The 25,514-nt window shown below is 38.4% G+C and overlaps 1 protein-coding gene across 1 annotated transcript in view; it reads left to right on the top strand.

Moving 5' to 3' along the window:
* Positions 1-16,366: 16,366 nt before the first annotated feature.
* Positions 16,367-25,514, top strand: part of LOC137401737 (arrestin domain-containing protein 3-like) — a 30,389-nt gene continuing 21,241 nt past the window's right edge. The window contains exons 1-3 of the mRNA XM_068088205.1: positions 16,367-16,544; positions 18,875-18,999; positions 19,900-20,040. Of these exons, the coding sequence (XP_067944306.1) occupies positions 18,885-18,999; positions 19,900-20,040 (256 nt within the window). The 5' untranslated portion in view covers positions 16,367-16,544; positions 18,875-18,884. The remainder of the gene's footprint in view (positions 16,545-18,874; positions 19,000-19,899; positions 20,041-25,514) is intronic.

The raw sequence follows: 25,514 nt of genomic DNA, 5'->3' as shown, positions 1-25,514 counted from the left end.
TCACAGCAAAATGCTGTCACCGATCTCACGGCAGTACAAATCTGCCAACCAAATCAGCAGCCTCACTGCTGCCCAATGGACTCTCAAGTCCGATATCCACAGCGCAAATTGCTTGTCAGTAGAAGCACGGCAATACAAATGATCAGCTCACTTGCTCTCCACTGAGCCTTCTGTCAAGCATCTGTTTAACACCTGCTTATATAGCGAGACCTGTTAGTCCCCCAGCTTTTCCTTGCTTTAAGCTGGTGCTTTTCGTGAAAATCCAGCTTTTCCACAGCCCTGGCTTCCCAAGATAGCCAGCCCTTGCATTACCGGCTAATCAGGAAAAGCCTCGGATATTTACATAATATCCCACAATTTGTATTATGGGTTCACATACCTGGGGTGTTGTAGTTTTCTCTGATGACAATTCACCAATAATTTGGTCTTATTGTAACATTTATGACTTACACCTAGTTGGACAAGCATGCTTTCACTACTAAACTCATTGCTCAGCTGAAGGCTTTTGCAATGATGCATCACTGCGACGTAACGTCGTGAGAAAAACTGCCAATTATAGGCCTCACCTTTGCTCCATTGTAATGATAGCTATTCGCCAATCTAGGGTTTACTATATCTATGGGGTAATCTCTTGAAGGTTGAGTATGTCTGCTACTGCAAGCAGAGCTCTGTGTGTTTTAAGAGCATTGTAGCACATACAATGACTTTGTAATCTCGGTTGGAAGTGTCTGAGACGCTAGCTTAGGAAACCTTTACAACCATGCCTAGTTGCGGTCAAAGAATTTAAGTTGGATGCCATTCTCTCCGCCCCCAATGGCCTTTTGAGGAGTTGAGTCTAAACTTGTGGTTTGCAACAGGTTCAAGATCCTCAGGTCAGACGTTCTAGACAACTAGGTCACTATAGCTCGCTATGCTACAGTTGACTAATACGAAACAGCACTCTGTTCATAAAACTCATATTATGATACATAACTAGTAGATAAATGTTATACACAGAATTAATGTAAAAGCCGCCAAAAATGCTACCAAAGAGTTTACTAGGAAACACTCTACTTTGTCTTGTCTGCCAAATATTACATCTCAACTTGACTGCTAATAACAGTTCATGACTTTACAATCATGTATCACAATCACTGGACGAACTACCAAAAGTAGAGTTTTGTATGCAGAATATCACACTAATGTTTATCCAATGAGCATTACATTTCTAATTAGCTTACGGCTTAAGCCACTTGCTGGCTATTTTGGCTCGCTGTATTTTGCATTAACTGCTGAATATTACTCCTTTGTTTGTTAGCCTTAAGAGTAAGTCAATATAATTTTCTTTTCATGTACAAATCTACTAAATACCTTCTCCTGGTCTAAACTGAATTTACATCATACAAGTGGTAGCAAAGCTGATCGACATTGTACGCTAAAGAATGCGTGTCTACTATAATTTGTGTCTATGTAAGTTTACTCATCGTGTTTCTGATTTGTCTTCTCCTGGAGAATGATTGCAGGTTTTTCAACATATGTATTTAAATTAACTTGTCGTTGACAAGTCTTTTCTAAAATAGACTTGCTCAAAATTTACCAAAAAAACTTTTGTATCAAATATCATCGCAAAATAGAGAGACAGGCTTTAGTTTTTCTTCAACTTGGCATGGCGGATCTCTAAATGTCCTCACATGGCATTGTCATCTTTCAACTTTTTATGTCCTTTAACCATCATGACTTGGGTAAATTTACCAATAAACATTAATAATAGCAAAACTTTTGCAGTATGTTAAAAGCAATCGATATCCGCAAACGCACAATTACTGCTGAGACAGCTTCAAGGAATCGTGTAAGGTCATGTGACCTACCAATGCCACCTTCCGGGTGAATAGCATAAGGTGATAGTTCTATTGAGTTAGACCCATTGACTTAGACTCAAATATGGTATGTCAACCTTAACTACTATCTATACGCATGTTCAGTTTGTTCTTCATCATAAAAAACATGATTTAATAACTTTCTAGATTTCCACATTTTATTGTTTTGCTTATAAATAACAATTTAAATAATTTGTTATAATCATTAATCATAATCAATGCTTTGAGAGGTCTTCTTTCTTTCACTAACTTTTCTCAACCTGAAAATATATCACATTTGCATGTTAACAAAAACATAAACTAACATATAATTATCATGTTGTGAGTTCAAATCCTGTCTGAGGTAAATCTTTTTCCAAACTCCAATCCTGGCTTCAGAAAGGTGGACACAGCTATATTATAGTAAGGATATATAATTTCAACACTGAAGTATAGCGCACTTCATAATTTCAGTACTTTATACCTCGGTGTTGAAAAGCCGTGTTCATCTGTTTGAAAGCACGACTGCAAGTCAGAAAAAGGATGACATCACTCTAATGCCAAACAAACACCTTCCGTCCAGTTGTAATAATTATACAGATAGTTATTCCCAGTGCACTGACAATTCCTCACAGAACACTAGACTGTCAGGTACTTGAATTTAAATAATTGTACAATTACTTTGATGTCTTGCTTATGAAGAATAGTAAAATTTTCCAGATCAGCACTGACCCCAGCAGTTTCAAAACCATAAAATTTTGAACAACTGTTGAAATTGTTAGTTTTTTTGTGCTTGTACACATAACCATATTTTGGAAGACAACTAATTCTTTATCATAATTTATCATAAAGTTATTTTTTATTACCTGTGATTGTCTTATGTTTGAGGTGATCTGACTACCAAAATGTTTCGAGATGTTTCAAGCAAAAGTCTGATTATGAAACCCACAGAAGTCTATAGTTGCTATGAAACCGACAGAATAAAGAAGAGTAACGCTGTAACTTGAACATAATAGCTGATATCATTTACAAGAGAGAGACAGACAGCCGAGCAACTAGGGATGTCATTTCGGCACAATTTCTCTCTAAGCATTTTACCCGCGATCGAGTTTGGTTGATTTTAGTCTTAAAAGATCCTGGCAGTCACCTCAACTCAGAAGATCAAAAACATTTGCAAATGATAAAAAAATATTGATACTTTCTGACAAAATTAATTAAATTTATTTGATAAAATAAACTTTAATTGTAGCAAATCTATGTGATGTTTCGAAATGTTTCAAGCAAAGTGCGATTAGCTGATATCAGTTACAAAATGTACAAGAGAAAGACAGACACAAGCAACTAGTAAGATCATTCCGGCACATTTTTCTTCTGAGCATTTTAACCGCGATCGAGTTTCGTTGATTTTAATCTTAAAAAATCCTGGCAGTCCCCTCAAAACATCAAAAACTACACAAAAAATAGAAATACTTTTTGACAAAGTCTACAAAAACTTTGTGTAAGTTCATCTTTAGATGTAGCAAATCTATCAATAAAATATATATATATATGTGTATATATATATATATCCTTTCTCTGTATATATACATATATATATGGAAAAAGGACTTCTAGGACAGAGGTTGACCTAGAAAAGATGAAAGACGCCATTTATCGAGATTTATAAAAAATTGCACGAAATACACAATCTTTAACAAATTTATTTTCCCTGTTCGAAGATCTAATTCATGTTCATAATTGCTTGTCAGAATAGTCTAAGTATTTTTTCAATAAGCAGGGGTCTCAACTACTCGGATTTAATCCGAATTGGTCGGATTTGAAGTTCAAAAGCAGTCACTCGGACGGATTTTGTCCAATAAAGGTTTATGCTCGGATTCCTTGTAATCTGCTAGGATTTTTCAACCACTTACTCGGATTTTCTTGTTTACATTTCTTATCAGCTTAATCCCTGTGTTAAAAGAGATAGAAATTCATTAAAAATTTTATTTAACGAAGTTTAATTAATTAGCAAGACGTCTTTGTCTTTGACAAAGAAAGAGAAATGATTATTTGAATCGTTAAATTTTATAACCTAACTTCTGTAACTAATAAAGGGTGAATCATGTAAGTTTAATCATAATATACCCGTATGATACGAATGTAGGTAACTCGTTGTTGAGTCGATAGTTATATATAGTAATAATCACACATTTCAAATGAAATCTTATGTCTTTGGCATACGCAAAATGCTCATTTTTTATGATCGCAAGCTAAAGCTAGTCTGAGAAATACATGCAGCAGAATTAATGCTCAACGTAAGATGAAATTTATCATGCGTAACATGCATGTTATCTACAAAACAACTTAGTGTGCAGAAAAATGGCTGCTGCTTCTCCCTTAGCGGTCAGCAGCGATAGTGAAGAAGGGGTTGTTGTTGAGGGTGCCCCACCATCTAAAAAACCTAAGAAGCTTGCTGGCAGCAAAGCATCTGCCAATTTACTTGCTGAGCTCAATGAAAGTTGTCCAAACACGTTTAAAAAGCACTCTGAATATGAAGTGTTGTTTGGAATGCCGATCAGTTATTAATTAACATTCGGAGAGGGGAGCCAAAGATGCTAGGAAACATACCAATACCACCAAACATATCAAGGCAGTGGAACGAAATAAAAAGCAGAGTTCTTTGGATATGTATGGCTTGAAAAACAAAGAAGATAACAATGTAATAGAATCCGAGGTCATGCTAATTCAGATGCTTACCATGAAGAACGTCAGTTTTGTTGCTTGTGCTGAGGTTGCTAGGTAGGTACAACTGTTATATAAACGTGTGTACTCACATGTGGTTGAAGCAAGAAGAAAGCTCTCTCAATCTCCCCACGCCTTTATACTCCCGTAACCTCTTGTACTTCCTGTAACCGCTCGTACTTCCCGTGACCTCTCGTACTTCCCGTGACCTCTCGTAACTACCTGTAACTACCATGACCTCGGGCATTAGCGTAGCCCGCGGCCCACCAGCTCGATTATACAACATGCCCTTTTTCTTTTCTCTTTTTGTATGGGCCACTAACCTTCCAGAAATACATTGGGACTCATTCATCAACTCACCTTGCTGGTGAAGTTTACCTTACGCTTTAACCCAGGTCTTCCTCCATCGACACCTCCTGCGTACCATCACTCCCGAGCAACCCGGGGCTGCTGTTGTACTCGGCCGCACTACTCTCCTGATCTTCCACTCTCACTGTTGTATAAATCAGTGTGCTCTTCTCGCTACTGCCAGCTCCATTGCCAGTCTGCACTGGCTTTTCCACCACTCTGACCTCCGCCGCTACCAATACTTTTACCGTGACCACTGTCACTACCAACACTCCTTCCACCAACATCTCCAACACTACTTCCACCAACCCTGACAAGCCCGGAGTCTTTTGGTTGGGTCAGTAATGACTCCTCAACCGCATCTCCGTCTCTTCCGTCTTTACCTCGCTCTCCCCAGTAAGAGGCAGGCTCGACAGGCTTCCTGTGGGAGGTCTACACCTGGGCCGTAACCGGCTGCACAGGAGATGGCACCACAGAGCTGGGAGTTGGCATAGGCCCAGACCTATCTAGCTCGACCTCACCTGCAACCAGTGCAGGTCTGCTACCAGCAATTCTCCTCTGAACCGCGGCTAACTCCTGCACCACTACCCTGAAAGCCTTGACATTTTCCAACTCCATGACTGCTGCCTCCCGTTTGGCTTTCAGCTTAGCCAATTTCTCCTTCGACTTCCTCCGCACCTCCCTTTCCTCTCTTTCAATCTCTGCTACCTTTTTCTCATGACCTTCTCTGTCTAACATTCCATTGCTGGATACCTCGGGTAAAAAAGAGCAAACCTTTTCCATTACAGACACTGGTTCAGCTACTTTCTCAGCACCTTCCCTTACCTCATCGTGACTCTGTTCTCCATCACACCCCATAGACCCTTGCACATCTCTGATGCCTTGGGCTGTCCCCTGTTGGCTACCAATTTCCACGTATTCGCTACTCTTCACTCCCTTGGTTTTACAAGTCCACCAATCGTGACCTGTGTGACCTCTCTTAACTTCGCTCTCTCTGTCAGACTTCTTTGTCAGGTTTTGCAACTCGACATCATCTGAAACATAACTTGACCCAGCAATAATGGTTCTTGACGAAAACGGCTTAACTGGCTTAATACTTTACACTCCTTAACAGCCTCAAACTTACTTTCGCAAACCGCGTTTACAACAGCAAATAATTTAAGCTGCCTTAACTCAGTTATGCCCAAGAAGTTTGTTCTCAACCCTTTCACCACGTATACCTCTGTCTCCATAAATCTATATTTACTTTCCAACCGAACACCTGCTTTACCGACTACTCTTAGCTTACGACCATCTATTCCCGCCAAAACAGTAGATGGCTCCTCTAGCCGTAGGTTCAGCCTTTCGGCCGTCCCCTCGGTTACAGTCGACACCTCTGCCCCAGTATCAAACGTAAATTCAACGTTCTTCCCATTGACCTTCAAAACCTGTACAATTCTCCTTTCTAGTCAACTGTCATCCTCATACTTATCCCTAGAACCAGAGAACCTAACACTTCTGCCCTTACCACTATCTTGGTACCTCTCCTTATACTTCTCCCCCTCAAACCTATCCATACTGTTGTCCCTGTACCTGCCAAATTTGTCTATAATCTCGCGGGGGCTTTCTCGGCCCCTGTACCTCTCCCTACTACTGTCCCTGCTACCATATCGCTCGTAGCTATTATCTCGGCTACCTCCTGACCTCCTGCTACTACCTCGCCTGTCATAACCTACTTCTCTCCTATCCCTACAATAACGGGATACATGTCCTCGCTGTCCACAACAAAAACATTTAATGGAGGGACAACTCCTCATCTCATGCCCACTACGTTTGCAATTGTAGCATACTCTACCTCCACTGCCTTCTCTACTGCTTGCTCTATATCTAGAGACATGCCTCTCCCTGCTATTATCTCTATACTTTCTACTGTCACTGTCCTTGTTATACTCTCTGCCTCTTGTCCCATATCTACTAGCACCTTGCTCTTCACTACCATAATACTCTCTACTACTCCTAGGGCTCCCCCTAGGGGAAGATCTACTTGCTGAATCATAACTTCTGTCTCTATCATTACTCCAGTACTGCGCTCGGCTATCAAACTCTGATACCTTTGCTACTTCTTTCTCAACCTCACTCTTTAACTCGGTACTTCTACCCTCATTTCTCAAAAATCTATCAGAGCTGTTGGCCATTTCACGAGCCCTCAACGCCTCCTGCAATAACGCCCAAGTAAGATTGGCATTCTTCATTAACTCTCTGCTTACTTCTCTATCTCTCAACCCGTTAACCGCCACAATAAGGGCAAACCTTACCCTATCATTATTGTTAGTCACCTCTGCATATCTGCTCAAACTCTCTACCCGTTGTAAAAACTCTCTATCACTTTCCCCAAGTGTCTGCCTAGCCGTAAGGAACTTATGCCCCTTTACGAACATACTCTCCTGTCTACCATAATAATCCTGTAAAACCTCCGCTGCCCCTTCATAAGTAGAAATTACGCCATCTACGTCAAACCCTGCACCTCTCAATACTTCTCTACCACTGTGCCCAATAGCTCTCAATAGTGGCACTAACCTAGCTCTACCTCTCATAATAGGCACTCTGTTGCCATCTTCATCATTTACATAACCTCTCCTCTCGACAGCACTCTCTATACATGAATTCATCTCCTCTATAAATCTCTCCCACGACCCATCGCCGTGCTCACCGAACACCAGCTTCGGAAGACCACTCTCCATCTCTACCCGATACAATATCTCCCTCTCCACAAATTCACTCTACCCCTCTCGTATAAAATTAGTGTAACTCCCACCTCCGAATATGTAATAAATAATTACGCCTCACCAACACCGCTACTACACCCCACAACACTACCCTACCTCACGTTACCTCCCCTGCACGCCCGTGAAAGGGTCTATTCAACCGTTTACTTACCCCGCAACCAGAAAAATTATCGCTAATGATAACGCAAAAGGAAAAAAATCAGAGCTCCTGTCAACTGCGCCATGTTATATAAACGTGTGTACTCACATGTGGTTGAAGCAAGAAGAAAGCTCTCTCAATCTCCCCACGCCTTTATACTCCCGTAACCTCTTGTACTTCCTGTAACCGCTCGTACTTCCCGTGACCTCTCGTACTTTCCGTGACCTCTCGTAACTACCTGTAACTACCATGACCTCGGGCATTAGCGTAGCCCGCGGCCCACCAGCTCGATTATACAACAACAACATAGTTTAACTGAGAGTAGTTAGTAAGCACTCTTACATGACAGTGATTCTTTCCTCACGAGTTGTATATAGTCTAGGTAGCTTATTATTTTTCATAATATTTTTTCTTTTTCACTTGTAGTATTGATGGAATATTATTCTAACAATAATAGACTACATACTGTACATTGTTCTACATTTTACAGGGGATTAAAATCTGTATGCTATGACAGCAAGATAGCCAGGTCAATGATGTGTGGAGCTACTAAAGTGGCACAAATCACAAAGTGCATTGGAAATGATTATAATACTCAGGTTACTGCAGAGCTGAAGCTTAAGCCTTTTACTCTTATGATCGACGAAAGCAACGATTCTAGTGAAAAGGTATTAGCAATTCTGGCATCCTTATATGATGAACCTATCAAGACAAATTCCACAAGGTTTGTTCAGCTGGTCAAATGCTCAGATGCCTCTGCTAATGGCATATTCAAGCTCGTGGACTCATTCTTCAAAACTCATAGTGTGATAATATGGACTAATGTTGTTGCCTTCCAGAGCGACAATTGCAATGTGATGAAAGGCAAACACAAAGGTGTGATAAGACTCATTAGAGACCAAAATCCCAATGTGGTAGACATGGGTTGGACTTGTCATCTCTGCAATCTCTGTGTTAAAAAGGCCAGTCAAGCTCTACCATTTTCCGTAGACGACCTTTTGGTAGATATTCATTACCACTTTGACAACAGCATGCCCAGAACAGAAGAGCTGAAAAGCTATTTTGCAGAATACCCAGATCTTGAATATAAGAGGATGCTAAAGCATTGTTCTACTCGCTGGTTGTCAATAAGGCCCTGTCTAGAACGGCTGCTGGTATTCTATGAACCCATAATGAAGTACTTCATAGATTGTAAGGAGGCCGAGAAGCGAGGAAAGGCAAAGAATATAAAAGAGATCCTCACTGACCCGGTGACAAAGCCATTGCTGTTCTTTTTGAGTGATACGCTAAAAACTGTGGACAAGTACGATGTACTCTTCCAAAATGAGCAGTTTATACTTGATAGAGGTTATGAGGCAACCCTGTCTCTGACCAAGGACTTACTGGGTCGCATTCTCCCTCCAGAAAAGATTCGACCGTATCTGCGACATGATCTCTCCCAGATTGATTTGAGTAGTTTCCTAGAACCATCAGAGTTTGCCATCAGTACTGATTGTAGGATAGAATTGGAACGTATCTATGATGAAGACACCGAGACCGAACACAAGGTACTAATTTACTGCAAGGATTGGATACTTGCATTTTTTACCAAGCTCCGAACCACCTTTCCAGTTGACCTACTAAAAGCCTTCAGTGTCCTCAACCCACAAACCATTTCTGAGAATCGCAATGTCATTAAACTATTTATTGATCTGTGTAAGCTGATAGGAGCACCAGTGCCAGAAGACCTTAAAACACAGCTGAGGATGATGCTTTGTGATGAGTTTGACACAGCCAAGGATTGTATACCGTTCTGGATTCACATGGCAGAGAAGTATCCAGCTGTGCAGTTAGCCATGAGCTATATTCTAGCTTTTCCCAATAGCAACGCAGGTACTGAAAGGCTATTTAGTCTATTAAAGGCTGTACACACACCAGTATGCGATAGTCTTGCTATAGAGACAATAAATGCGATCCTACAAATGAAGGTCAACAAACGATCTCCAGCCACGGAAATTGACAATAAAAATGAATTGTTGAAACGTTGCAAAAAAGCTACAATGGACTATAACAGATTGCACAGTTCCTAAATTTCTTTGCCTGTATAGCGATTGTTCTTATTGTTCATACGTCATTAAGTGCTACATCCCACTCACTTTCTGTTCTTCATCAAGTTGAAAGCCCTCATACCAATAAAGCTTTTGAACTCAGGTAAGAAGTTCCTTACCAAAGAAGTGTGAAGTATTTGCTTGGATTTTTTTTCTGGACAGGTTGAGACCCCTGATAAGGTACTAGCAGTTAAAGTCATTTAAGAAGTACTCTTTTGTTTTTGTTGATGTTTTCTCGAGGTAAGATTTTGTATTTAGTCTTTTTTGTTATCAAGATGTGTCTTGCTGTTTCTCATGAGTATCGTTCCCTGCACAATACAATGGAACCTCGATTCTCGAAGATAATCCGTTCCAGAAGGTTGTTCAAAAACCGAGTTGTTCGAGATCCGAAACTATTATTCCCATTAGAATTATTGTATGGAAATTTCAACCTATTTCAAGTCAAGAAGACTAATTCGGTAAGGTATTTTTTTAATATTTCACACCATAAACTGTACTGTATATTACATACTATAAATAAAAACGGGTAGACATGGACCGTGTTTAATTTTAATAAAAGATTTTTTATCTACGAGGATGAAAAAAAGTAAACATTTCATATGTTTTGCTCTTAAAACATCGAAAACTTTCTAAGTTAAGATACAAAACCAAAATTTGATAAAAATTGAAAGAACGAAAAATGCAAAAGATTAGTTACATCAAAAATCGTGTGACAAAAATATAAACAGCAATGGCACGTTTATTTCACATCTTTGAAGGAGAATCCTCCCCAAAGCAATTTAGGGTATCGCGGCCGGAGGAGTTGTCCCCCTAGCAAATCTAGTTGGTAGAGGGACGTCGTCCCAGATAGTTCCTTCCTTTATGTAAAAAATTATGAAGCGTAACCCGCTCCTCCCTTTGGTAACAAATGTTTCCATGCTGTTTCTGAAGCTGTTCTGAGCGTTTGATACCAATGCGCATGCTCCGGTTTGGTCAAAAACCAAATTTATGTTCGAGATCTGAAACAAACAAATCTCAAATTTTTTGGGCGAAAACCAAATTGGTCGAGAACCGAAGCGTTTGAGAACTGAGGTTCCACTGTATATGTAAAATTTTATGGCTGTTTTAATATTTAAAGGTTGATTTGCAACAAAATTCACATTACCTTTATTTTACATGAAAAGAGTCACCATGTCTTACTCTGTTGTGTTGTAGGTGCAAAATATGTGGAAAGGTGATTACAAGCTCTTAAAAGCTCAAAAACGAACAGAAAATCGCAGCCACACGAGAATGCCGTAGTTTGGATTTCCTTTCCAAAACGGCTTAAATGTGATGTAGTTGTGAGAGATGGTTTCTGTTTACACTTTTTTGCAACCTTATTCGTTGAAATATTTTCACAAATATACTTCACGCATTCAATAAAACTATATCTATTGTTCTTACGCATTTGTTTTATCATCATTGTAATGCTGTCACTTTTAGCACTGATATCTGATAACTTACCGTAAAAAATTGTTAAACTTTTTAACCTTAGCTCGAAGGAGTACATATCATTGTCTGATAATCATGACGAGCCTGTTGGTCACCTGCGATAATCAAAAAGTGCTGCAAAAATTATTTGCAAAGTATTGGGTCACATGATCAGATTACGACTTGACGATTGAATAATGCCGAAACAAAACTGTAAAGTAGTGAACATCTATATTTGATACGGGGTATTGGGTAAAACCCGAAGTGTTTGTCATAAACTAATACTACGATAAGTTTTACATTGAGCTTTTTATTGGCCTTTCAATTCACGTGAGAACATACTTGACAAGACGATAACCAAATGTCGTGGTTACGTCATCGAAATAAAGAGATTCCAATCTACAGCGGCTTTTCGTTTTTGAGCTTTTAAGAGCTTATAATCACATTTCCACATATTTGGCACTTACAACACAACAGAGTAAGACATGGTGAATCTTTTGATACCAAATAACTGTAATGTGAATTTTGTCGCAAGTCAACCTTTAATTAATTGCACTGCAATGGCCAGTGGTCAGTCAGTAACTATTTTTATTATTATGAATGTTAAATTTTTACAGTCAGCGAGGAAATGTGATTGGTCAGCTTGAACAATATCTGTTACTCTCTAGACCATCTGCTTATGTCATATTAATACTGCTGCACTTTTTTGGATAGCTCAGCTTGTGTTTTGCTCTTGAAAGAGATACATGGTATTATTACTATAATAAATTTGTTTATTCATTGTAGAAACACTATTTGTGATGATTATTAAATGACTGGCGCCAACCTCGGACAAGATTGCAACAGTGTTTAGATAACCAAAGAGTTATGGTTCTTACACAAGTTGAGTTCCCTTCTGTTGGGCTCAGCAGGTTGTATCGCAGAAAGCGTTAGGTTCAGCACATTCTGCTGGTTTCAGCAGAGCACAAGTGAGTTGGTTTCAGCTGTTCCCTTTTGGTTTCAGCAAGTTGTATTGCAGGAAGCATCGGGTTCAGCACACTCTCTTAGTTTCAGCAGAGCACAAATGAGTTGTCTTTCTTTCCTGTCATATTCTGATCGACAATCTCTGCAGCAGTAAAGGCTGATCTGGCTCCACTCCTGCACTTCTTGGCAAAGTGGTTCAGCTTCTGGCAATGGTGACATTGTTTGCCGAATTCTGGGCATTGTCTTCTCTTGTGTTTAAGGCCACAGTTATTACAATTATTGGCCTCTTGGTAATTGGCATATAACTTTTTTACTGCCTTCCTGTCGCTATTCTTCTGGCTGGTGCCACAGCTAGCGGATGATCTGCTAATTGAATCAATGTCTACTTGTTTGGCAACCTCATTTCTGACAAGCTCAGCGTCGAGACATATAAATAGCCTTGCTAAGATCTGGGTTTTCCTCTAGATGTAGCTGTGCAGACAGTTCTTCATCTAGCAGTCTTTGATAGTATTGTATATTTCTGCTGCTAACTCGCAGTGTTTATTGAGTTTATATAAGTTCCTAATAATCCTCTTAATACGCTCGTCTGCTCTCTGAGCTCTTGCATGAAATACACTTCTAAGACGAATTACGTTACTCTTTGAGTTGAAGTAATCCAGAAGCTTCTTAGAAACTATATCAAAATCCTTCTCATTATGATCAGTAAATGTAAATGTTTCATACAATTGTTCAGCATCCCCACCCATAGTATATAAGCGGGTTGCTATTTGCACACCCCGTCTTTATCCAATAAGCCAGTAGCTACCCTTATACAGTTTAAATTGTTTCAACCATTCTGGCAACGATGCTGGTGATGAGAAATCAAATCATTGTGGTGCCTCTAGCTTAGACATGATTGTCAGCTAAAATAGGCACTAGATGGCTACTACTAATCGGCTAAAAGTAGGATTAAATAGGTAGTTTCACAGATAAAGGAGGATATGCTGCCACCATGTTAGATACTCAGACAGGAAGTTCCTTTATTTCATAAGGTCAAGGTTATAATATTGTATAATAGAAAGGTCAAGGAAGGACAATCAATAGAATAACAGAGCTGGTAGAATAGCAGATGAACTAGTTACAGCCAACACTTTGCACTAATTTTCACACGAATAATGCTGAACTGAGAGAACAAGCATCATATCTCTATGCGTTGTGGAAGAGATTTAGCCAAATAGCTTCTTGGCATCTTCGTTATTCAGACGAATTCAGAACCCTGATTGCCAAATGTGAAATTTGAGAGATTTTCTTGTCGAGATCGCAGGGCAGCGAAAAAGTATAACGGAAACACCGTAACCCGGGTTGCCTTATATACATATGGAATATTTTTATCTGCATAGTTGATTCTTACCGTAGCTACAGTCGAAAAGGAGAGTTTTAGTTAGTTTTTACACAAATCGTCTCAAACTAAACATGAATTGTTCACTACTCTCTTGCATTCAGAATAATTTTACAGTTTCCATTTTATTTAATAACCTTTTTTGCAAATAGAGGCTTTTTGTTATTTTGTTATCAGCTAAATAAAGATTGCTAACTAAGGAAGAGTGCTGTATTATATTGGGTATTGAAGACATTTTCGTGAACCTATGCTTTTAGCGATGCACGATAAAACGATATTGCACTAGCCTGGGTATGGCTCTCTTGGGGGTGGAGAGAGGGAATGAGAGAGCCTGGGACACATAGCAACACCCGGAAAAGACAACTATAAAAGTCGACTTCTGCAGTCGCTAATATCACAATCGTTTTTTCCGAAGGAGTATAACGGTATATTCTTTCTCCCCACTCCCCAAGAGAGCCATGCCGAGACTAATATTGCACGATAGATGTCGATTTTGTGTAGGACAAATACATTTTGAGGCGCTTTGTAGGTCGATTCTGTAATCGGGTATATCTACGTTTCGTTATCATGTTAAGACGATAAATACATGTATCTGTGTTTAATTGGCAGAACCAACATCAGCTTTCGCGGCTCAATATCGGCGTAGTACTAGTTCCTGAATGTTATATCTTTTAAGTAATAATATGCATGTAAGTCCAGCTTTATTGGCATAAAACATGTAACGAAAAAATAATATGCGACTCCACATGCATCCAAGATGGCGACTGACTACCGGAAACATAACCTGGGAAACCAAAAAACTGATACATAACCACAAGACTAACTAATATTGTTGTATAAAGGTGCGTACTCACATGTGGTTGAAGCAAAGAAGAACTCCGTCCGAATCTCCCGACGCCTTTATACTCGCCTTGACTTCTCGTATCTTCCCGTAACCTCTCGTACCTTCCCGTAACCTCTCGTAACTACCTGTAACTACCATGACCTCGGGCATTAGCGTAGCCCGCGGCCCACCAGCTCGATTATACAACATGCTCTTTTTCTTTTTTGTATGGGCCACTAACCTTCCAGAAATACATTTGAACTCATTCAGCGACTCACCTTGCTGGTGAAGTTTACCTTACTCTTTAACCCAGGTCTGGGTCCATCAACACATCCTGTGTACCATCGCTCTCAAGCAATTCGGGGCTGCCGTCGTACTCAGCCGCGCCACTCTCCTCACTCTCCTGATCTCCTCCACCTCCTTCACCACCACCGTGACCTCCGTCACCACCACCGTGACCTCCGTCACCCCCACCGTGACCTCCGTCACCACCCCCGTGACCTCCGTCACCACCACTGTGACCTCTGTCACCAACAACACTGCCTCCACCAATACCACCACTACTCTCAACTGGCTCGGAAACTAGTAGTTGGGCCGGTAACGACTCCTCAACCTCAGATTCCGCTCCTTCCGTCTTGACCACCCTCTCCCCAGTGGAAACGGGCCTAACAACACTGAAAACTTATTTGCAAGCCCACGGATTTCCCTGTTAGAAAGAAAAGACAACTCCTAATTTTTAGGTGTTTTCACACAATTTTCACCCTGTATTTCTGTGTTAGGTGAAACGTCACTATAATCTATATCGATAGAGCATAATACTAAAGTTTCAATACTGAACGATATAGAGAGCTCACTGGGCCAATATACTTTTTAGGCATGTGGTGCCATATCTAGCCTGTCTTGACAAGCTGTTGTTTTTGCGTAGTTGTCCCCCCCCCCGTCGAGCGGCGAGCAACAACAGCTTGTCACAAGACGTACTGCACCTGATGCATCAGCTGCACTTATTGGGAGTTGTTCTCTTCCGTCTACGCGGCTTGGCCGCGATGTTATGTCGGTCGCTCCATTGGTAATCATAACGGATTTCACGCAAAAACTTATGTAAAAAAAACAAGATTACAACGTTTAACCAAAGACCAGTTTTTGTGACAAACTTTAGTAGAACTTGAGAATAAAATAAACTCAAAATAAAATCTATAAGAGCAAATAAAACTGACTGATACAAAAATAGAAATAAAACTGACTGAGCGCACAAATAACGACATGTTTAGTCGCTGTTGTTGCCTAAGTTCACAAATTCTAATAAAGTTTACTGCAGAGAGGGGCCGCCAGTTAAACGTTCTTATCTTAATTTTTCTACATAAATTTCTGCGTGAAATCCGTTATGATTACCAATGGAGCGACCGGAATAACATCGCAGCCGAGCCGCGTAGACGGAAGAGAACAACTCCTTATAAGTGCAGCTGATGCATCAGGTGCAGTACGTCTTGTGACAAGCTGTTGTTGCTCGCCGCTCGACGGGGGGACAACTACGCAAAAACAACAGCTTGTCAAGACAGGCTATGCCATATCGTACAACTTTACACCGAACTTGCGTTCTCATACCGGTATATGTACGCCGGCGGTTTCATTGAATACGGCTTGATCGTTGTTTCAGGACGAATTATTTTGCGAGCGTCTAACTTTGGAGCGAATATTTTTGAAAAATGTTCGTGAACAAAGACTAGTTCTTAATATCTGCACCGCAAACAATCTTCCCGTTTAAACGCTACACAATTCACATAAATCTTTGGTCGTCAGGCTAATCAGCTCAATGATCTCTCTGCATTCTCACAATAGGATCAATCCGTGCGTTGCTCAGATCGCTACTTTTTGTTGTGGATACAGCTTTTCAATTGCCTACCATGCTTAATAATCCAGGAGACAATGGTTTTTACAACACTGATGCCTTGTTTACAACATTCTTGCCGCAGCTTGAAAGCTGACCGATAACGCTTCCAATATTTTTGTCAAGCTTGAGGTCTTATCTGATCAGATTGGTAAGATCTGGAGTGTATAAGTATTGTGCTACTTTTCCCGAAGTCGTGTTCAACTTCAATTTTTGTGAAACATGTTTACTGTTTTTACCTTTTTTGAACAATTTTAGTTATTTAACTAAAACGGTTCAATAATATGAGTTGATTTTGTGAATACTATCCCTTCTCTTTCTTGATGAAATATTAGCCGCGATTTTTAAATATTTTTTGATAGTGTCTCTTTTTATGACTATTGCTTATTTCTAAATAGACCAGTTTGGCCTAGTAATACTTTTTTGAATTAAAAACGTTAAGTGTTAGTTATTGTGTCCATGTGACCGTTCCAGTCGTTAGTTTGTTGCCAGAGATGCTACTAACCAGATATGTACCCATTCAGTAGTGATGTAAATATTTATGTGATTGTAATATGATAATAATAATGTATCATTATATTAATTATATTATCATCACACTGTATATATGTTAACTTTTGTGGGATTTCAGTTCGTACTCGTATAAGTTATTAATAATAAAGTAATAGTATAAACGGCACATGTGTTCCTCGTATATTATTGACTAGTAAATTAGTATAACATCGTTGATAATTGATGATGAACTCTTTATTGATAAAATATTATACACGACATTGAAAAAAGCCTCTTTTTGCAGGCAAAGATGAAATGAAGTTGTATGGTCTGATTTGAGTACATATTGACCTGAATAGATTATAATATAAAATATAGCAAAAAATATATAATTTTATATACAATTAAAATGGCTGTGTTTATTTTGATTGCTCATGTTTGGCAATGTTGGCAATGGCATTCGAATGAGCTTATATTCAATACACAAAGAATAATAGAACTATGAAAAACAGGGTGTCAAAAGTATGTCCTGCAATAAAAAAACACTTGGTTGTGGTTCCCACAATGTGATGTCATAATTATTATTTAGCCTTAGGTAGTCGATCAATTTCGCTGCAATAAGGCTGCGCTTTTTTGTGACAATCAGTGCTGTTAAACCCAGAGAGCGCCAATAATAAACTAGGATTCTAGATTATCAACAATGCCCGGGGATCGTGCTAACGCCCGACCAATACAAACACATGTTCTGGGTTAATTAATTATGCTTCAATAAATATACTGTCATTGATAAAGGTAATGAAATCTCATCGATTAAATTATGACCTGCAGTTGCGTGGCCCTAGGACTATATGTCAATCGCGCTTTCGCGAGATCACGCAGTGCTTGAAATTAATTAGTCTCGGTGGCGCCTCTCAACATTACAATAAAAAGAGAGGGCTAGTGCATAATATCATCGGGAAAACATAGTATGTTGCTTGGAATCTGAGTTATTTATCATAGAAATACTCTGAACATGGAGAGCTAAAGACACTGATTCCTTTGTCATCTTCATTGGTTCTCTGGAGTTGCCCTACCTTTGCCTGCCACTAGCGTCATTATCGTTGATAAATATAAGCGGTAAACAATAAAATAAGTGGTAAGAGCACACAACACCGAGTATGAAAATTGTGACCTCACAATTTTCGATCCTATACCATTGAACATTTCTGCGGTATAGCTCGGGGGAAATCCAATAAACATCAACCAATGTCTGTCTCACCATGTCAAACAATGGCTCATGCGAAAGCCAAGACTCTGATGTATTGAAATATATGACAAAAAAAATGTAATTTGCAATTTGCTTTTTGCAATTTTAGCACTCGTTGCTACATTTTCCAAGAAATCTGCAAAACAAGTTTATTGTGAGATGATAAGCATAAATTATTCTCAAAATTAGTTCTATCAGCAAAAACTATCTAGTATGAGATGTTATAGTACTTAGGAGAAAACACAAAGCTTTTTTTGTATAAATAGGTGCTGATTTGCTGCAGAACTCTATCAATTTCACCTTGAGCAGATGCAAGGCCGCTTAAATGTTTTTGTTGTCAAAAAGTTGTGTAGTATAGTAAAAAGAACTTTGGAGATTATTAAAATAGAAATGATGTCCTGCTGAGAACTGTAAGTGAAACTGTTTTGCAAAGAGTATGAGAGAGATTTATGTATTTTAGTTGTATTTGTATTTATTCTTGTGTTTTCAATTTTCAAATAATAATGTTTTACCCTGTAGTAAACTCAAAGTAGTAGAAGATTACTGCATGTTTATTGCATGTTAACGGACCTTTTACATCAATAATTGGTCCAAGTCCGAAGCACCTCAATTTTTTTAATTGATTTGTGAAAAACTCATAACAAAACAATTATTTTGCATGCTATATGATATCTGAACAAATTATGTTTCGATTGTTTTCTAATCCTACAAGATATTGAAATGATGAAAAAATTCATTTGCAGATTGCCTACAATGGGAAAAGTAAAAGTATTTTGTGTGACAATCAATACTGATCCTGCCACCATTCCACCTGCTATTCCTGGATGTCTGTGTGTCTCTGGGGGTATTGTAATAGAGCTGGAGGAACGTATGTACATGTAAACTGCACACTTGTTGAGCTGTGTTTGCATGCACTCTTCCCAAATTGTGTTGTGATGAATAAAACCTGACATAAATTTGCTACAATTGAAGATTAACTTACACAAAATTTTAGCAGATTTTGTCACAAATTATCAATATTTTTTATCATTTACTATTGTTTTTAATGTTTTGAGGTGATCTGACTGCTGGGATGTTTTGGATTTAAATCGATAAAACTTGATCGCAGTTAGAATGCTTAGAATGAAAATGTGCCAAAATGACATCACTAGTTACTTGTGTGTCTGTCTCTCTCTTGTAAGTGATATCAGATATTGCTTCAAGTTACAGCATTACGATTCTTTTTTCTGTCAGTCTCTTTGCAACTAGAAACATCATAATCGTACATTGGCTTGAATTTGAGAGTTTTAACCGCCATCAACTTTTATGTATGTCAATCTAAAACATTCTGTCAGTTAAGTCACTTCCAACATGAAAAACAATATTATATGATAAAAAAATATCGATCCGTACTGATAACATCTAATAAACTTTTGCGCAAAATATAAACTCATTTTTCGCTAAAGTTTCAACATCGTAATTATAAATACTAAATGATTATTGCTGTTGAGTGTCATTCTAAATGATGGTGCGAATGATATTGAGTCATTCGCACCGTCTCTAATCAGCTATCATAACAGAATAATAACAGCAATTATCAACCTGAAAACTAAAAATAAGAAATTGGTTCTGCACGTTTTAGGTTAGCAGATGATTGAGGTCTTCATGTCTTGTTGGTTGATCAAGATTTTACTGAAATCTACCAGTGCACAGATGTCTAAACTCAAGTTTAGGAATCATTTTTGAATCGTCTTACAAGTTCATGAAGTATTTTTGCTCTTCTTTTCAGCTGTACAGGTTAAATATCTAAAGGTTCAGCTGCAGGGAGTGTCTAAATGCCGGTGGACCGAAGGGTCAGGAGATAATAGAAGAACAAGGAGTTCTACTGATGTTCTTGTTGACCTCGAGCAGGAACTCATCAGATCTGACGGTAAAGGCAGTTTCATTTTCTACACTTTCAAACTTGACTTGTTTGTTCAAACTTTGTGACCATAGGCAAACTTCCTTTGTAAAGGGTCCGCCACTCGGTATTGATCTTTGATAAGTTGTGAAATATGGTTTTCTACAAATCAAGCTGGTGCACTATCAGTAGTAAGGTGGACTTTCAGCCTATCGCTAAGTCAAACACAAAATAAGCAAAAGGCTACAGCCAATCACATGTCTTTTTGCATTATCTATTTGAATATGTCTTCAAGATCTCCATTTATTAACTCATTTCTGCTTTACTTTTTAAAAATGTGTTTAAAATTCTGAGTGATGACTTTGTTTACTTGAACTGATGGATTAGCAGTATGCGAAGGGTTGTTTGCTCATCAGAACCACTTGTCTTAAACCTTTGTTTTTCTCTTGTTTCTGTATGTGTTGGACTATGCCTAAAGTTCCTCTCAAACACAATGGTTGTCTGTTTAGTCCAATCAGAGGCTATCATATTTCAAGTTTGCTACTATAATTCAAAAGTTCATCAAAATATTGCAGAGGGTAATGTAATAAAAATGTACACCCTCACATGTAATATTTTTATTACATGTTAGGGTGTACATTTTTGAGGGTGATTAGGTTATTTAACATCCTGCTTGGTTTTTATAGATCTAATGTCATTGAGAACTTTTTACATGCTTACTATCCAGATAATGTAAGTCTTAGCTCTCCTTGTTCATTATTCAGATAAGTTACAGTTTGATCTTCACTGGGCTTGTATCCAAATAATTTCCCGTTTGCTTTTTGCGTTTAATATCCAGATAAGTTACAGCTTGAGTTCAGACAGTCGCCAAACATGATCTACTTGTTTTACATCCACATAATTGATTAGCATAATTAATTATGCAAGCGTTTTTTATTCAGATAATGAATTGACGGGATTAAATTTCCACATTTTTATAGGTAGTTAGTCAACTGAAATGATGATGTCTTACCACGACTTCAATTTATGTTTAGTTATAGTCCCTGATTTAGTGTCTCAACATGCAGAGTAATTGTGTCTATAACGTCTGACTTTGGCGTGATGATCCTTTTTTGTCACAAATACTGCTATACCTTAATCCTACCATATTATTTGTTACATATTTCATATTAAAATTTGAAACTAATGGTTGTTGTAAAAACTTGTTTTCTAAGGTTCCTTAACTCGTCAACAGCTATGGTCCTTCCTCGCTAGCAATGTCATATATCACAGGTGCTTCCTCGCTAACTGTGTCAAGTATCACAGGTGCTTCTTCGCTAGCTGTGTCAAGTATCACTTTGTTACTAAGCGCCGATTAGAAAAGGATAATACTGTGCGTCTGAAACTCATACGAATGGTTTATAGATCCTACTCAATCCATAAACATTATTATTGCCTTAGAACTTACTATTCATCCGGTACTTACGATAGTCTAGACCCTTACTAAGTCAGTAAATTGCTATGGTGAAAATGCAATAGGCATTCAAAACTGTCCATGTATTAGGGGGTTTATGTTTTGGTATAATCTTCAGATTTTAGTTCTATTGTGTGCCCATGATTAAATAGTCTAATCTCTAACGATCACAAGATAATACAGTGTATGATTTGAGAAAATTTTGGATTTTTTATTTTTAAATTTTATATGTTACTCATGTATTGATGATTTAATTACAGGTTTGTAATATAAAATATAAATAAAATATAATAAATAATATAAAATGATGATTGTGGTAAAATAAAAATGTGAGAAAATTAAAAATAGTAAAATAATATAAGCTAAGTTAGTCCCTAACTTGACCTACTTTAAGTTAGAGTAAGTGAAAATCCCCATCACTGCCAGCTCCATGCTACGTATTGCCGAGTCCGCATATTCATTTGTGTGTTTCTAAGGGCACTAATAATATAAACTTATTTTCATTGCTTGTAACTCTATAAATTGAATTTTCTACCTGTAATTACGGTTTTTAATTTAGTTTTTAATTTAGTTTTTAATTTAGTTTTTAAATTGTTAAGAATAGCAAAGTTCTTTCTATGTTATAATAATTATTTAAATAATGTGGGTATTTATTGCAGAGGTGTCATATGTTTCTGGGTTGTGAACCACATTGAAGGAGTGATAGTGTATTCTTATGAGAATATTTGGTCTGACAAATGACAGTTTCAGCATATCAAGCAGATATGACAACAAATTTACTTCCAATGGGGAGTTTTAGCTGTTCGTAATGGTATTATTGGTAGCTGATAATGACAGATAGGATGACAGATGTGATGACAGATGTGATAACAGATGTGACGACAGATGTGATGACTGATGTGATGACAGATGTGATGACAGGCGTGTTGGCAGACGTATTGACAGACGTATTGGCAGATGTATTGACAGATGTTATGACAGATGTGATGACAGATGTGACGACAGATGTGATGACAAATATGACTGATGTGATGACAGATATAATGACAGATGTGACGACAGATGTGATGACAGATGTGATAACAGATATGGTGACTGATGTAATGACAGATGTGATGACAGGCGTGATGACAGATGTGATGACAGATGTGATGACAGAGGTGATGACATATGTGATGACAGTTGTGATGACAGATGTAGTGACAGATGTGATGACAGATGTAGACACAGATGTGGTGGCAGAAGCTGTTCATTGTAACGCTGTTTAACATGAAAGTTTTGTGGTAAAAACTTTAGACTAGTAAGAACAAACTGCAGTGGTTTAAATTAGTTTTTATATTTCATATTTCAACTTATGGATCAGCTGTGGTATGGTTGTTAGAATTCTGTACTGCCTAGCGGTAGGTCAGAGGTTAGATCCCTGCTACAAGGTGTCAGGAGCGTCATCTGGTACTAAATTGCTCCTGCTCTAAGGGAGACAACTCCAAGATGGAGCAATCCGAGGCGATCAATGGAAACCACATCGATACTTCGCGTTTGACTTACACAGTCATACACTGAAGTCTGAAATTCATGGCAGGATTTCAAACTACCAACTGCCAAGTTTAAATTTTTTGGCCAGATCGTAAGGCGAGGCAAATGCCGTAACCAGAGACAGGCAAAACATTGTATTTCACATCGTTACCTGAAAAAAACATATCCTAGGGCCTCTATTCTGACTTTTCAGTTTCCAAAAGCTTAAGTTTTCTGGTATGATTTTTCAATATCTGTTGTCTAGAATGGCTGCGCTGTGTGAACATGCTGATTATCCACTGTTGTGTTTCAAAACCAATTTTAAACTGATTTTTTCTCTTGCAATACTGTATAATGCTATAGATCTCTAACGAAGTGTTTGCATATTCAACCCTAAAGGTACTGCCGCATGTAACGAATTATTCGTTAATCTGAGCGAATTCACGAAATTAACAGATTTATTTGGCCGAATATCACAGAATTGTCTGAGCTGTGCACGCACACCGAATTCGTCGACGAAACGCTTTTAATTGGCTGAACAATTTTTCATTTTAGCGAGCATGATTATAGCAGCTTTGGCAATTGGTATAGTCCAAGACGTGCCACAACACACAATAGAAGTATCAGCACAATTGAACATAGTACATATGATGCAACTGCCTTAATTGCACTATTGATGGTTCTTTATTGTTTGCACAGCGTGGTTACAAATTGTTTTTAAAACATAATAATAATTTATTTTTAGAAATTACAGTCACGTGGTAAAAAGAGTTGCCATCTTTAGCGCACTCAAGTTAGATGCATCGTATTTACTATGGCTAACTGTCGTAATACTTTTTTGCTTGTCGCGATATTTGCCTCAGACGATACAAATTGCAAAAGCTGCTAGAATCATGCTCGCTAACCAACAATGACGCATTTTAAGCAGCTCCACCGTATGTACTATGTTGAATTGAGCTCGTACATTTATTGAGTGTCGTTATACGTGTCTCAGACTCTACTAATTGTGAAAGCTGCTAGAATGGTGCTCGCTAAAAAATTTGTTTAGCCTATTAAAACCGTTTCGTCGACAAATTTGGTGTGCATGCACAGCTCAGATAATTATGTTCATTTTGTGAATTCGGTCAGATTGAACAAATATTTTGTTACATTTGGCCGTACCTTAAATTAGGCTATTCTCTTGTCATTTAAGGCTGATTCACACCATGTTGGAATTGTCCTCTCGGTGATTATTCGCCGAATTAAAACATCGCCAATACTTTAGGAAAGATTGCTGATGTCAAACTTTCCTGATAGTTTGTCGAGCATTCACAACAGTCTGTGCGGTATGGACCACATTGGAGATGGTGATTGGCTGTCCCGAATTGCTCGCTCCATATTTTTTATGACAGTTGCTGCAGTCCTAGTATTTTATCGTTTCCGCAACTACATTGTATAACCAGAACGGCAGTTGGCGACATTTCACTGATGTAAAAGCCGATAGGATTTTGATAATGTAAACAATGTTATCACAGCTGACCACCGAAGTATTGTGTGATTACTACCAACATTCAGCGGTATAATAGAAACCAGCCTTTAGCACTGTAAGCGAAGGGCCATGAAAGGACTGTAATATGAGTTGTTTACATTGTCAGCATAATTATTGACTCGCAGCGTGTTTACCTGCCGCTCAAGGGACACGCAGTCTCCCTTGAACTGGTGGCATTGAACTGGGCCAGGAGAATAATTGAATGAAATGCCCAGCCATCTTGTTCATACCCAACCAGTGTGCTGTTTCATGTGAAAATGTGATCAGACATGTATCACCGTGTAACATACAGTAAAATGTAATGTTCTGTAATTTATACAGCAGTTACTGTCTTCCCTTACTTTCAGTATGACTAGTACCCTGACAGTCTAGTTTGCTGTGCGAGATAATCAGGTGTGCTAATAAAGTAGAAGGAATAGCCGTGTGCACAATTATTCTGAAATAGAAATGGAATGGTGATCGATTAGCGCAGGTGTGAAAATGTCGGTCAATGAGGCTGAAAGATCAAAGTTCAAATCCCGTACAACGCATTCTTTTTTCCCAATCTCTAACCATAGCTTCGGACAGACAGACAAACACGGCTTTTATCATAGCAAAGACTAGCACCTTGGTAGTCCAGTGTGCCGTGAGAGATCATCATTTGTAAAATAACTTGCCGCACAACTAATCTGGAATTTGAGAAGGCGGTCGATCAGGTGCAGGGTTCAAATCCTGCTGAATGCAATCTTTTTTGCCAACATCAAAGTGTGGCTCGTATTACTATAGTAAAGATTGAAATACATCATATATATGATCCCCACTATTTACCTACTGCTAAAGTTTATGTCTCCGTCAAATCCTTTAGGTTTATTACAATATTATATATAATGTTATATTATAAATATATAGCTCACATGTTAGGTTGCAGGCTTATGATCAATAGATCAATGGTTTGTGTCACACAAAGACCATTGGTGGTGTTAAGAAGGGCATCCAAGTACAATTGTTTCTGTGTCAAATCTCGTGAGCAAA

The sequence above is a fragment of the Watersipora subatra genome, chromosome 8 (assembly GCF_963576615.1).
Source record: "Watersipora subatra chromosome 8, tzWatSuba1.1, whole genome shotgun sequence".
NCBI lineage: Eukaryota > Metazoa > Bryozoa > Gymnolaemata > Cheilostomatida > Watersiporidae > Watersipora > Watersipora subatra.
This window is presented reverse-complemented; position numbering and strand designations above follow the sequence as displayed.